The sequence below is a fragment of the Conger conger genome, chromosome 11, assembly GCF_963514075.1.
Source record: "Conger conger chromosome 11, fConCon1.1, whole genome shotgun sequence".
NCBI lineage: Eukaryota > Metazoa > Chordata > Actinopteri > Anguilliformes > Congridae > Conger > Conger conger.
The window spans coordinates 2,308,201-2,320,700 of record NC_083770.1 but is presented as its reverse complement, the minus strand read 5'-3'; the positions used below and the strand labels follow the sequence as shown (position 1 = coordinate 2,320,700).

The window sequence follows — 12,500 nt, the reverse complement described above, 5'->3', positions numbered from 1 at the left end:
ATCTGAAAGATCCGGCACCTCGAGGGGAGAGCTCGCCGTTTCAAACCAGAGGGGAACTACGCACGGCGAACACGCTTTTAAACATTTCTGCTAAAATACCGCAGACGTTGCAATAACAGCGCTTTATCGAAGGGTCTGAGGTCTTCTGTCTTCCATGGAAGTAGCTTTGGAAGTTTTCGCTTGGATGGCAGGCATATTTGGGTCGCTCGATGCTACAATCCAACAGCTTTCCAGCTGTGTTGAAGCTTGAGATGTGTGCATACCGTTAAATTGCCTATATTGTGGCAATTTAAGTCACTAACACAGCTTGGCACATTTATTTGGGTGTTGCTATCCAAACACTGGCATTTGTCAATGCAGTATGAGCACATTATCTAGGGCCGCGGTACTCAACTCATCGAGTGTCTGCAGGCATTTGCTTCAACCACCTGATTTCACTAATTATGTTATTATCCGGACCAAGCAGGTTAAATAGTTAGTGAAATCAGGTTGTGTAGCGCATAGTAGGAGCACAAATCTGCAGACACTGTGGCCTGCAGGACGTGGAGTTGAGTAGCTCTGGTCTAGGCCAATGGCTACTGGAGTCAAATGTACACAAGTCAGGCTAGACTTACAGTTGATTGGACTAAGCATGGACAATCCCCCCTGGAGCGATGTGGGGCTAAGGGCCACACTCAGGGGCCCACAGCTGCCTGGATCTTATCATGGCTACCCGGTGCTTGAACCACCAACCTTCTGGGTGCCAGACATGTACCTTCAGCACTAGGCTACAGGCCCTGCCACTCCTGCCATACCCTTACAGGAGATTCACATCAACCTTTGGAAATAAAATAAATAAAATAAACAACACTTTTACCACAGTGGTGTACGCCGACAGCACCCAGTGCAATCCCACAATGCAGTGCGGGAAAACATGGCAAAAACAGCGACAGTGAACTGCACTCGCTCTGCCAAGCTTGTGTGGCCCGTTCGGTCCAGACCCGTTCTGTCCAGACCCGCTTCCCAACTAATCTGTGTGAAATACAGTACCTCGGGTTTGGAACTGACGCCAGAGCGATTTCCCTTTCTGCTCCTAACCGACGGAGCACGCTAATCCGGTTATTACGTGCTCCGTGGCGTGTCAGGTTTAACTGAGGCGTAAGCGATTTATTCGCCGAGCGGAGAGCTAAGCTAACCACCGCTCCTGCCGCTGGGGGAGAGCCGCAATGGCCGCTGCTCGCTGCGTCACTAAGCCATTCGCAGTGCGCTCAGCTGGAAATGCCAGAGCCTTGAACCTACAGTGGGCAGAACCGGAGAACACCGTGAGTACAGCTGCAGAAATGGACTGTCGACAGCCACACTAAGCGTTTCAGCAGTCACTCCTCTCCGAATTTCAGGGTTGGTGATTTCACCACCAGTGGGGTACCGAGTTAGCCGGATATGTCCACCAAGGAAAACCCTTCCAAAATTGGAACTTTTTTCGAAATTGGAACAAAACAGCGGTTCTGGGTTATACTTGGTGTACTTGTCCAGCTGCTTTGTGAAATACCCCCCAGGTAGCCAACACTGAAGCCTGGTCAGAGTCAGAGGGCTACTCAAGAATCCATGTCACTAAGAGGTGGTGTGCAAACAGAAGAAAGAAACTCTTCCTCCTTTCATCAATAATAAAGATAGTTTGTTCTGGGGGACCATGTTTGAACAAACCCAGGGCAAACCTGGCACTAATGGCGATATTATTATTGTTATTATTATTATTGGTAATAAGTTAATGCTTTCTGTATTGGCTACATAGCCCACTTTCAAGTGCTACTACTAGCCTACATTATACCATTAATAAAGGCAAGCTATACCAGCTACTGTTATTAGAATAACGACTTTGTAAGAACACACAAATTCTAAATGTGGTGTTGTAGGACACCAGGAGGCATGCGGAAGACATTTATAATGAGAAAACATCTGATGCTCATAAAAGCAGTCTCACCATTTTAATGAGAGGATCTAATATCGTAAGAGCGCCGTGACAAGAGCCGTTTCTGTGGTTACGGTGTTCCCCCGCCCGCCGCGAGACTTCTCATATCCATGTTCTTTCTGCGGCTTTTATTTATCAAATTAGCAGGATTTCCTGCGACGAGCTATTTATGCATCGGGCTGTTAGCTGTTAGCGCTGGCGTCACAAGCCGTGCTCGGGACTTGCCGGGGTTCATTAGAGCCGGCGGCTTTAATGAGCTCTCCGTGCTCCAGACGCATTTCCGCCCGAACCTCTCACCACGAGGCGAACCGTCAACTAAGATGTTCAGTGAGCGAACGTTGCGAAGGAGTGTCAGCGAGAGTGTTAATTTTTATTTGTGACAAATGCGTGTGTAGTCAAAGATGCTCTATTATTTGCCCACCCGCAATTGTTCCTTTGGGTAGAGAGTAACCTGGCGAGTTTGGCACTTTGCAGCATACAGTAGTGGAAAATATTAGCGGTAGCCACAGAGATAAATAAGTGAGAATGTGTCATGACTATTCTATCAATTAGCCCTGACTTAATGATACAAAGTCCATTTGCAAGCTAAATGTAGTTTCTACTTAGCCACGGAGTATGTGATACATTGTGCTCTCATTTGCTCTTCCGTGTGATTAAGTAACTTGATTTAGCATACACGTGATTCAGAATGGCCAGCATTCTGGAATGCAGCTGTACGTTTCCCACATGCCAGGAAAGTGAAAGGAGGAGAGCGTTAGAACGGAATAAAAATGTGAACACATTACACGGCAGAATGCTTTTGAAGAGATTTCTATAGTAACTGACAGTTTATCTATGCCAAGTCATTATAAATAATGTTGCATAGATGCTTTTCACATTTTGTATAATGACAAGATGCGCATAGTACGCCATTTGCAAATGGGTTTTCAGTTAATAGATTTTTCTGGGACAATTGCTTGTTGTTGACAACTGAGACGTCGCATACTCAGTATTGTTTATGGCAATATAACACAACATAATATAACATGGTTTTGGGGAGGAGGAGAGGAAATATAGAGTACCTGTCCTTTAACCTTCATAGTATGTGTCATGGTATGCATAGCTTTTATGACCGCTTTTATATTTGGGGTCAAATTTACCACAACAGTTTGAATTGACTAAAAATGTTTGTAATAGGAAGTGTGTTGCCTTCTTATAGTCTCCCAAATGGCTAACCTTTTATCCATAAATATGGAAAATCTGTGAGAAACACCTAATTTAGCTTGGGGTAAATGAAAGTTTGACACCTTGGAAAGTATTGGAAAGTGCCACCAGAAACATAGATGCAAAGAAATCTGAGATAAAAATAAAAATTTTCTTACATTTTATACAGGTTACTCCACACAACACCTCGGTATGCATAGTTATTATGTTCATTTCATATTCACTGTTTAACTAAATTCGAAAAATCATACAGTATCAAGATTTACTGGTTTTCAAGAGATTTCAAACACTGAATGGGGTCAAATAGACCCCAAAAACAATATAAAGGTCTCAAGATGATTGATTTGAGAAATCAACTCTTTAAGTCCTGCGTTCCTCTGAAAATAATCGATTTGGTTGTTGATTCAAAGAGAATATGTGATTGAATCCTCAGCAGCCTGCCCAGTGGTACATGTTGTTTGAGGTAGACCACCATAGTTACAGTACCCGTAGTATTGTGTGTTGAAAGCCTTAGTCAGTGCATAGGTCAAGATAATGGCTTCGGAGCTTGTATGAATTTCCTGTATTTTCCGGCTTTTCGCCAATCATTATGTGGTCTTTAAAGCAGTTTGTGGGTACAGGTGTGGAGATGGCACTCACCTGAGTTGGGCACGATGAGGTGTCCTCCCAGCGAGTTGAAGGACCCGAAGGCGGTGCAGGAGGGGTCGCGGGTGCGAGCCAGGCTCTGGTTGCGCAGGTTCATGGTCTCGCTGTCCAGGAGGGAGTGCGTGACCTTGGGCGAGAGCTTGGAGGTGAAGTCTGAGCCATCCTCCTGGGGCGTGACCAGGCCAGACGAGTTGTAGACCTTGATCTTGAGGTTGGGCAGGGGGTCCAGCAGGGGCGAGGTGGTCATGGGGATCTTGTCGGCCACGTCGTGCAGGGCGTAGACGGGCCCGCGGTACATGGCCGCCGCCGAGGTCAGGTCGGGGGGCGCGGTCAGGAGGTCCGCTGTGAAGTTGAAGAGGACGTTGACTTTTTTGTTTATCAGCTTGTGTCCAACAGACACAGTCTCCAGCAGGTCTGGAACATGGTGTCCTTGCTGAGTGTATTATTTATAATATGACAGGATTTTCTTTTCATTTTGCAAATTTCAAGACCTGGGTCAAAGGTGAAATGTACTTTTCTATGCTTTACTGAGCTTGTCTGGTTTGTTGGAAGCTGTGAAATACTCTCAAAAAGGGCAAACATCGCCCTCTGGTCCTCTCAGTTGGCTCATTGGCACCAGGCAAGTTCTATCGAGTACAGAATCCCAAAAGAATTTTGACCCAAGTCTGCACATTTCATTTCAAGGTTAGTCAGCTCATCAAAACAATATTTGCATGTACTGCCACTTTCAGCTGTTTCTCAAATGCTGTGCAATATGTATGTGTGTGGGTTTTAATCCCTCATAAATGTGTCAATTCTTGCTCCCCCAAAAGCTGTCTGTTTGTTTGAATATCATTCCTTTGATCATACACTTATTTTATCTGTATGTATCTGAGGTTCTGTGACCCATCAACTAAGTCCTCCCACTTTCCAATCAGATCAGAAATGACGTCACTTCCGGACTTCAAGTGAATCCTTGTTTGGAAACAAACTCCACGCATACCGCACAGTTAGCGCTGGATGCCTAGTGAACTGAATGGATGAAGGGCACCTAAACGCGGGAGCTGTGGTCTGGTACTCCAAGGTAACCCTGCAGAGACGCTGAATGAATATTCACACCGGTAGCGCTTTCAGCGAGCCCAGCGCGGGACGAGAGCTCTTAGTTCCCCACCTCTCCTCGCCCTCGAGTGTGGACGTGGAGAGCGGCTCCCAATTATCCGCGGAGAGAGATCTGATTAATTAATGCGGAGCGGCTCTCAGGTACGCGGGAGCGGAGAAAGCGCACGTCGTGAAGCACTCTCGCTGCTTTTCACACCCGTTACATAAGCGTCTTCACGCCTGGCCCGCGCAACGTGTCTATGACCTGTTTCAAATTTAATACCAGTCCTCTTGACACGAGCGAATGAACGCGGTCATCGAGTGATCTCGTGTTCGGCTGAGGATATCGCGCTCATTGACCGGTCTCGAGACGGATCGAGGAGGCGCCCATCAAATACGATCGGCCAATCGATGGAGGGGAGGGCCTACGCTCTGCCTACGGCAGTGGCCCTCGCTCCTGGTCCCGGAGAGCTGCAGGGTGTGCTTGCTTTCGCTGTTACTCAGCACTTAATCGAGCAGCTCTCCAGGACCAGGAGCGAGGACCACCGGCCTACGGAGTACATCTGAGGTGAAAGGGTGACGTAATGATCACGGCAGACGGTCCGCTCAGGTCCTGTGGCCCACCGGCACCACGGGGTCTGCCCCTCCCTCTCCGCTGCTCTCCGCTGCTCTCCCAGGCCATCCCCCGCCGGGGAAATGTAATTAACCAGCGAGCCGCAGAGACCAAACGGGGGAGGAAACACAATTCTTCATTAACGCTGACCAGAGAGCCTTCGCCACAGAGTGACGAGCATCCTAACGGCCTCTTGATGAGATGGCCCCGGCCCTGGAGCGCGCCGAAGCTCCTAAATTGCATTCTGGTCCGCGGCCTCGCCGTTTCATTTGCGGCCTGATTTAAATTTTAATCCGCGCGCGTGTTCTCCCGCCGGGGCGCGGCTCGAGAGGAAAGAAAAACTGGTGATGTATTTGCGTAAAGTCCCCACGCACAACTGCAGAATGCCACCTTTAGCACCGGCGGAGAAACGCTGGTGATTAACAGAAGCGGTTTGAGCTCTGATCTGACATTTTTAATCCTAATGTAATTACATTCCGCTGTCAGCGCCGGCGATGGAAAACTGTTTGCTTTTGTTTGTAGTCACATTTATATATTTCATTTGTGCTTTTTCAATGGGCTAAAATCCCGGCGCACAATTGCTTTAATGTGCGAAGACTCTGCGGGCGGGAGTAGCTGGGCGGCTTGATGACACGGGGGATAATGCTCGCGCCGACCCGTTTTTGGTGTGCCCTTCTTACGCTACGTGATGAGTCAATCTGCCGATATGTTTGCCCCGATTGTACTGACTAACATCTGCCAAAGCATCTTGAATAAATAAAAAAACAGGAATAGACCTTGTGTCACAGTGGGGAGTTCTCCAGCTCTTTAGGAAGAACAGCTGAGGATCTAATACAGGCTCCGTGCTAATTAAGCCATTATGCCACATTATATGAACTCAGGGGAGTTTCAGACAGCACACATCTCACTGAAATCTTTTGGCAGAGGTGAGCGGGACTATCTGTTCTCATATGCAGAGAGTGACACAACGTTAAAGGACAGTATTCCTCCATATTGACATAAACACCTTCAAATTAAAGTTATATGTATGAATTATAGTCCTTAAAATCTGTGTCACTGTCCAAATACTTACGGACCTCACTGCATCTGGAGCAAGCTAGTAGCATGACCTAGTCTGGTAGTCCTCGTTTCCATTTATCGTTCCAAGTTGTTTATTTCAGTCAGCCTGTCCCCATCCCCCCCACCCACCCCCCACCACCAATCACTGCGTGTTCCTGCTTACCTGACCGAGCCGTTTTGATGTTGACCGACTGAAAGCCTCCATTGAGCGCGGAGGAATCGATGATGTCAGAGTCGAAGTCGCGGTGGGTCTTGCGGTAGACAAAGAGGGCCACGATGACGGAGATGACCAGGCACATGATGACGGCGATGACGATGCCAACGTACAGCGCCACGTCATCCGTGCTGGGCGCGGCTGCAGGGGGGGGCAGGGGGGGGGGGGGACAGGGTGAGCAGCTGCATGTCTCACCTCATTTAGTGAGAGACTACTGCAGGAGGGAAATGGTGCACTACATCAATAACCTTGTAGCCTTTCACCCAATGACCTGCTTTCAGGAATAAAGGTTTGTTTAGTCTGGTTCCTCAGACTGAGAGACTGAAGTGAGTTTAGCACTCATCTACTGTCCCTATGGAAAAATGCTTAGAGATGCTTACCATGTGTGCGCACACACATACACACACCGATTCTCTTTAATGGAGAATGACTCTATGACCTTTCCTTCTGCAATTCATTGAAACGTTTGAAGTGTCTTCAAAAGTACTGAAAATGTAACAGTTAATTAACACAGCAGTGGCTTTTTCACGAACCAACGGCAGACCCAGGAACACTAATTGAGAGGTTTACTGAGCCATTGAACAAGGGTCTGGCAGATTCCAGCGTGAACACAATGAGAAATGATCTACACGGGAGCCACAAACTAAAACAGCAGCAGCATTGCTTCTGAACATTATATAGCACCTGTAGCGTCACGTCTATGGTCACCAGGCTTTAGAAGACGGACTGTGAATGCTGAGACTCGATCAAGCTGAACGGAATGCACTTAGAGCAAGTGTCATGTTCTTTCAGCTACCTGCAAACGTTGCATTAGCAAAGATTAAAGTTAACTGCGTTAAACGAAAGAGAAAGCACCAACGAGGTGGCATCAGGTAACAGATGGTCGCAGTGAATGGAGAGGCCTTAAAGATTTTTTCGAAAGTCCAAGTTCTAAACCTTATAATAGAAATGATTTAGTTACACCTTCACTCTCTCTCTCCCTCTCTTTTTTCTATCTGCTTCTATTCTTTTACTTCAGTGATTAGATTTAGAACGAGTCCCTGTCTTTCATTTTTTCCATGATGAGGTTTTGAGTAGGGCCCTCAGAGAGGTGTGGTAGCATAGAGCAGGGGTAATGCTCTGAAGTACACGAGTGGATGAGCCTCGAATGTTGCTGTCGGGGATCGGGCCGAATGAAATGAGCTTTCCAGAAATGATGCCGTTTGCCCTCCTACCACCAGATGGCAGTGTTAGCCACAAGTAAGCGGCCATTCGTTTATGAGGACATGCTGCTTCTCCCCAGCAGTAAGTGAGACTGCCATCTTAATGAGTTACGGTTGCTGCCCCCTGGTCTTCCCGGCTGCCCCTTACGCGGGTAGTGCATCTCACGGCGGGTCTTTCTCCACAAAGTGTGCTGTAGTTCCTCCTGCCTCTGCGTCATGCCAAGGTATCCTGGCTGGTGGCTGGCGGATAAAGCAGAACCGCTCAGTGTCAAAATAATCCACAATGAAGCCTCCACGGATAGTCGCCATGGCACTGGGAATCAATCTCCTCTAATGCGATCTTTGCCCCCGGCTAGAGGACGTCCAACCTGCAAGCAGCACCCGTCGACCTGCTCCGTCCTGCGGAATACAAATGCAACTTTCCCTTCCTGTCTTTAGCAAGACGAATGGACAATGTCTCGTGCTGCAGCTGTTGAATTCAGGGCTACGTGAAACACAAAATTTGGCATGAGGGTGGTCATCGATCAATTTGCGACCGCATATGGTTTTTGACATACCTACGTGTGAAGGCAGGGAAATGTCTCCGTATCGGGGTGGACATGTCCATGATGGGGTGTAATGCTGCTGATGGGACATTTTGTAGGTCAGGTTGGAGGTGGGAGCTGCATGTGGAAGAAGCACCTCAACTCTGAATCGCTGTCTATTGATTCCTGGAGGTTTTGTTCATCAAACTGAGACGGGAAGCCGTGGCTAGCTCTGCATCTCAAGTGTCTCCCATGTGCACCCCTGTCAGTGCTGTACGGCAGTAAGATGCATCTGCCATTCGCCGACTGCTACCTTGGTTGATTAAGTTCTGGAGAGGCTATCTAGTTTAGGCTTGCTTGATTGATGCGGCAAACTGAGCAATCCAGCTACTTTGGCCTGGTTCTGTGTTATACGGTTGAAAAGCAAGGACATTTAACCACTTTTGGAAAAACTAACCGATTTGGCTAATCAGCCTTGATTTGGGCAATCTAGTTCCCTGCTCAAACACAAACAGCATCATTGCTTTACGGAATGCTGGAAAACCTTTCAGGCTGAGTTGCTCCAGTCTAATAGCCACCTTCTCCAGTTCTTCAACAATAAGCATTGCTGGCTCAAAACAAATTATTTTAAGACATCTACAGTGTCACTTGGTAGCACACTGTTCCTTCAGCACAACCAGTTGAACCAGGCCCTGAACTAAAGACAGGTAATAGGTAAGGTAATAATGTTAATGGTGAACAGGCCACTCAGCCCAGCAATGCTCACCTTCTCCTACTAAATATGAATGGCATTTTTATCACAAAGGCATACATTTTCTCCAACTGACAGACAGACAACAGCACTTATCACCTTCAGGGAGATATATAGACTGTATAGCCTATGGAGAACTGCAACTCACTATCTTTGCCATTCACAACAAAATATGCCATCCTCTTGCCCCCCGTCTGTCTATACCCCACCTACACTACAGGCTCCTCGGCTATACCATCCCTCACACACGCACCCAGCCCAGGCAACACATCCCTTCCTGTAAACTGAATAAAGTCTGACTTATTCACGTAACACATGCTATGTCTACGCCCATGCCCCTCTATGCCGACAGGCAGAGGGTGTGGGATCCACTGACCAGGTCACACAAGGCCACTGTGACACCAGGTACAGTAAGAGTGGCTTCACCAGAGCCTCACTGTGGCCATTGACTGAGCATGGAGCAGTTTATCAAACAAAATAATAACCCTCATTTTTCAATACTCCTTCACTTGTTTTGTTCTAGGCGGAACTCGAGACTAATTTCAAGCTCCAATGAGAGGCGCGTGTTAAACGCCATCTGTAAATCTGCCTGATGCCGCTTCTGAGAGCAGCGCTGACGTCCAGTCGCGGAGGAAGCAGGTTGCCAGTCTCTCCCTCTCTCCTCTCACTCTGCTCGCAGCCAAAGTGACCAGTTCCCCGTAATTGATTCACCAGATGGCAGCCAGCTGGACACAGGCTGGTGACCACTGACCTGAAGCTGGTCTCACTTGTCATGCTGGACCAGCAATTTGCTACTCTCCTGTGGTGACGAATGGCAAAATTTTGCCTCTCCCATAAAGAACATATTTGCCTAAAACCCTCTCCGGCACCCTTATAAGACAGGATATTAAAGAGAAGATGAAGGTCTTGGAATATAATGTGCCCCCCCCCCCACAAGCTTCCCTGTTAGTTACGCACTGTTTTGCATGTAAGCTTTGATGATGAAAGTGGCAAGCTACTAAAGCAGAGCATTAAAACCTATCGCTCAGATTAATGCATCGAGCACAAAGCGAATGGGAGGGAAGAAAGAGAAGACTTCAGCGATGAAAACTAAAGAATGATTACATTTCACAAATAAACGCAGGGCTTGGCCTGAGATGCGCTGTCACTGTCAGGCGGACAGTGTGAGAGTGTGAGACAGGAGCAGTGATGTCTGAGAGGAGTGTGAGACAGGAGCAGTGATGTCTGAGAGGAGTATGAGACAGTCTGAGAGGAGTGTGAGACAGGAGCAGTGATGTCTGAGAGGAGTGTGAGACAGGGGCAGTGATGTCTGAGAGGAGTGTGAGACAGTCTGAGAGGAGTGTGAGACAGGAGCAGTGATGTCTGAGAGGAGTGTGAGACAGTCTGAGAGGAGTGTGAGACAGGAGCAGTGATGTCTGAGAGGAGTGTGAGACAGTCTGAGAGGAGTGTGAGACAGGAGCAGTGATGTCTGAGAGGAGTGTGAGACAGGAGCAGTGATGTCTGAGAGGAGTGTGAGACAGGAGCAGTGATGTCTGAGAGGAGTGTGAGACAGGAGCAGTGATGTCTGAGAGGAGTGTGAGACAGGCAGATCAGCGGCTCGCTGGAGGAACAGCAAAGCTCAGAGACTATCGCAGGAGGAAAATGGCAGCGAGAAAAGAGTTAGGAAAGCTAATGGCGCACAAAGCAAAAGCGAACAGAAAGCCTGAAACAAGCAAGAAAAACCAACTGAACGAACACAAAAACAAACAAAAAAAACAACTCACATGAAAATCCAAAATCACTCTTGACCTTTGGTTCTGAAGACATCTGATATAATGAACCTTGGAGAAGAGAAGGGGGGAGGAAGGGAGGGTGAGATGAAAATTAAATTAAAATGGGGTCAGACAAAAGACGAGCATGAGGCATGAGGAAAAATGTTTGACTCGGAGGCATTTCTCATTTTTAATTTCTCATCTTTGTATTGTTTTCCTCCTGCTTGGCTAACATTAAAGGAGCCATCTTGACTCACAGCACAGCATGACACCTTTTTTTTATGAGCTTGTGGTAATACATTAAGGAGAACGTACAAATAAAACAGAAGGAAATGTATGTGTAAATGTTCCCAGCTGTTAGGCAGTCTCGCCTTAGTAAATTCCAAGTTTTTGCAGACCGATACTTCTCAAGGGGAGCTAATACTAATTGTTCCTCTGTCTAGAGTAGATGTGGCCATTGGCAGATGGAGGTATCCCACTTAACCAGAGGAGAAAGCGAAGCCATTTTGGATCCTCTGCCATTTTGGAACCTCTGTAACTCTGTAACACTCAGATGTGGGGCCCTATTTTTAGGGATGAACAATTAAAAGTCCACTTCTTTACTGTAGCTCTTAACTGGAATAGCAATGGGGAGTAAGCCTGGCTGGGAGGGGTGAATGTGCAAATACACAAAAATACATTTAACCCTCCCGCACGCACGCACACGTACACACACACGTACACACACACGTACACGCACGCGCACGCACACAATGCAGTAAATGGACAGTGCATTGGACTCAGATGCTCAGGAGAAAAAAAAAACGTCTGACTGAACACAGAGGGTTGATCCGAGTGAGTCGAGATATTTCGACAAACAGACTGACAGCTTGTTAGATGGAATGTCTGTGTTCATATGCTATAAACAAGGCAGAAGGAGAGAGATGGTGCACACAGGGGCAGCCAATGGGCACAGCCTGAGGAATCATTTGCTTTGTCTCCCAAGCTATTCCAAAGCAGTAAAACATCATGAGCAATGGCAGCTCTCTCAGCTTCAGTGGCTAAAGAGCTAGACTTCAGTGGCTAAAGAGCTAGACTTCAGTGGCTAAAGAGCTAGACTTCAGTGGCTAAAGAGCTAGACTTCAGTGGCTAAAGAGCTAGACTTCAGTGGCTAAAGAGTTAGACTTCAGTGGCTAAAGAGTTAGACTTCAGTGGCTAAAGAGTTAGACTTCAGTGGCTAAAAAGCTAGACTTCAGTGGCTAAAGAGCTAGACTTCAGTGGCTAAAGAGTTCGACTTCACTGGGTAAAGAGGGCTATTGATTCGTCGTAGAGATAATGTTACCAGAATGCCCGCTACACAAACGTATTCCTTGCACGACAACCCAGGATTTAGAGGAAAACGACCGTCTTTTCCAGGAAGCCATTATGGACGTCTCTGCTAAAGTTAGCTCTGAGTTTCTAAAAAAAGGGAAGAAAACCCTTTTCTTAATACTCGTGTGATCAAATTATATTTTCAGCATCTGCCACAAAACCG

The 12,500-nt window shown here is 47.2% G+C and overlaps 1 protein-coding gene across 2 annotated transcripts in view; it reads right to left on the bottom strand.

The window, feature by feature from the left end:
* The window catches only part of LOC133140265 (netrin receptor UNC5C-like), a 213,053-nt gene that overhangs the window by 23,941 nt on the left and 176,612 nt on the right, over positions 1-12,500 (bottom strand). Inside the window, exons 8-10 of one of the 2 annotated variants that reach the window (XM_061260042.1) lie at positions 11,000-11,056; positions 6,709-6,900; positions 3,791-4,138 (exon numbers count right to left, since the gene is read on the bottom strand). In XM_061260042.1, the coding sequence (XP_061116026.1) occupies positions 3,791-4,138; positions 6,709-6,900; positions 11,000-11,056 (597 nt within the window). The remainder of the gene's footprint in view (positions 1-3,790; positions 4,139-6,708; positions 6,901-10,999; positions 11,057-12,500) is intronic. The other variant, XM_061260043.1, reaches the window with a different exon arrangement.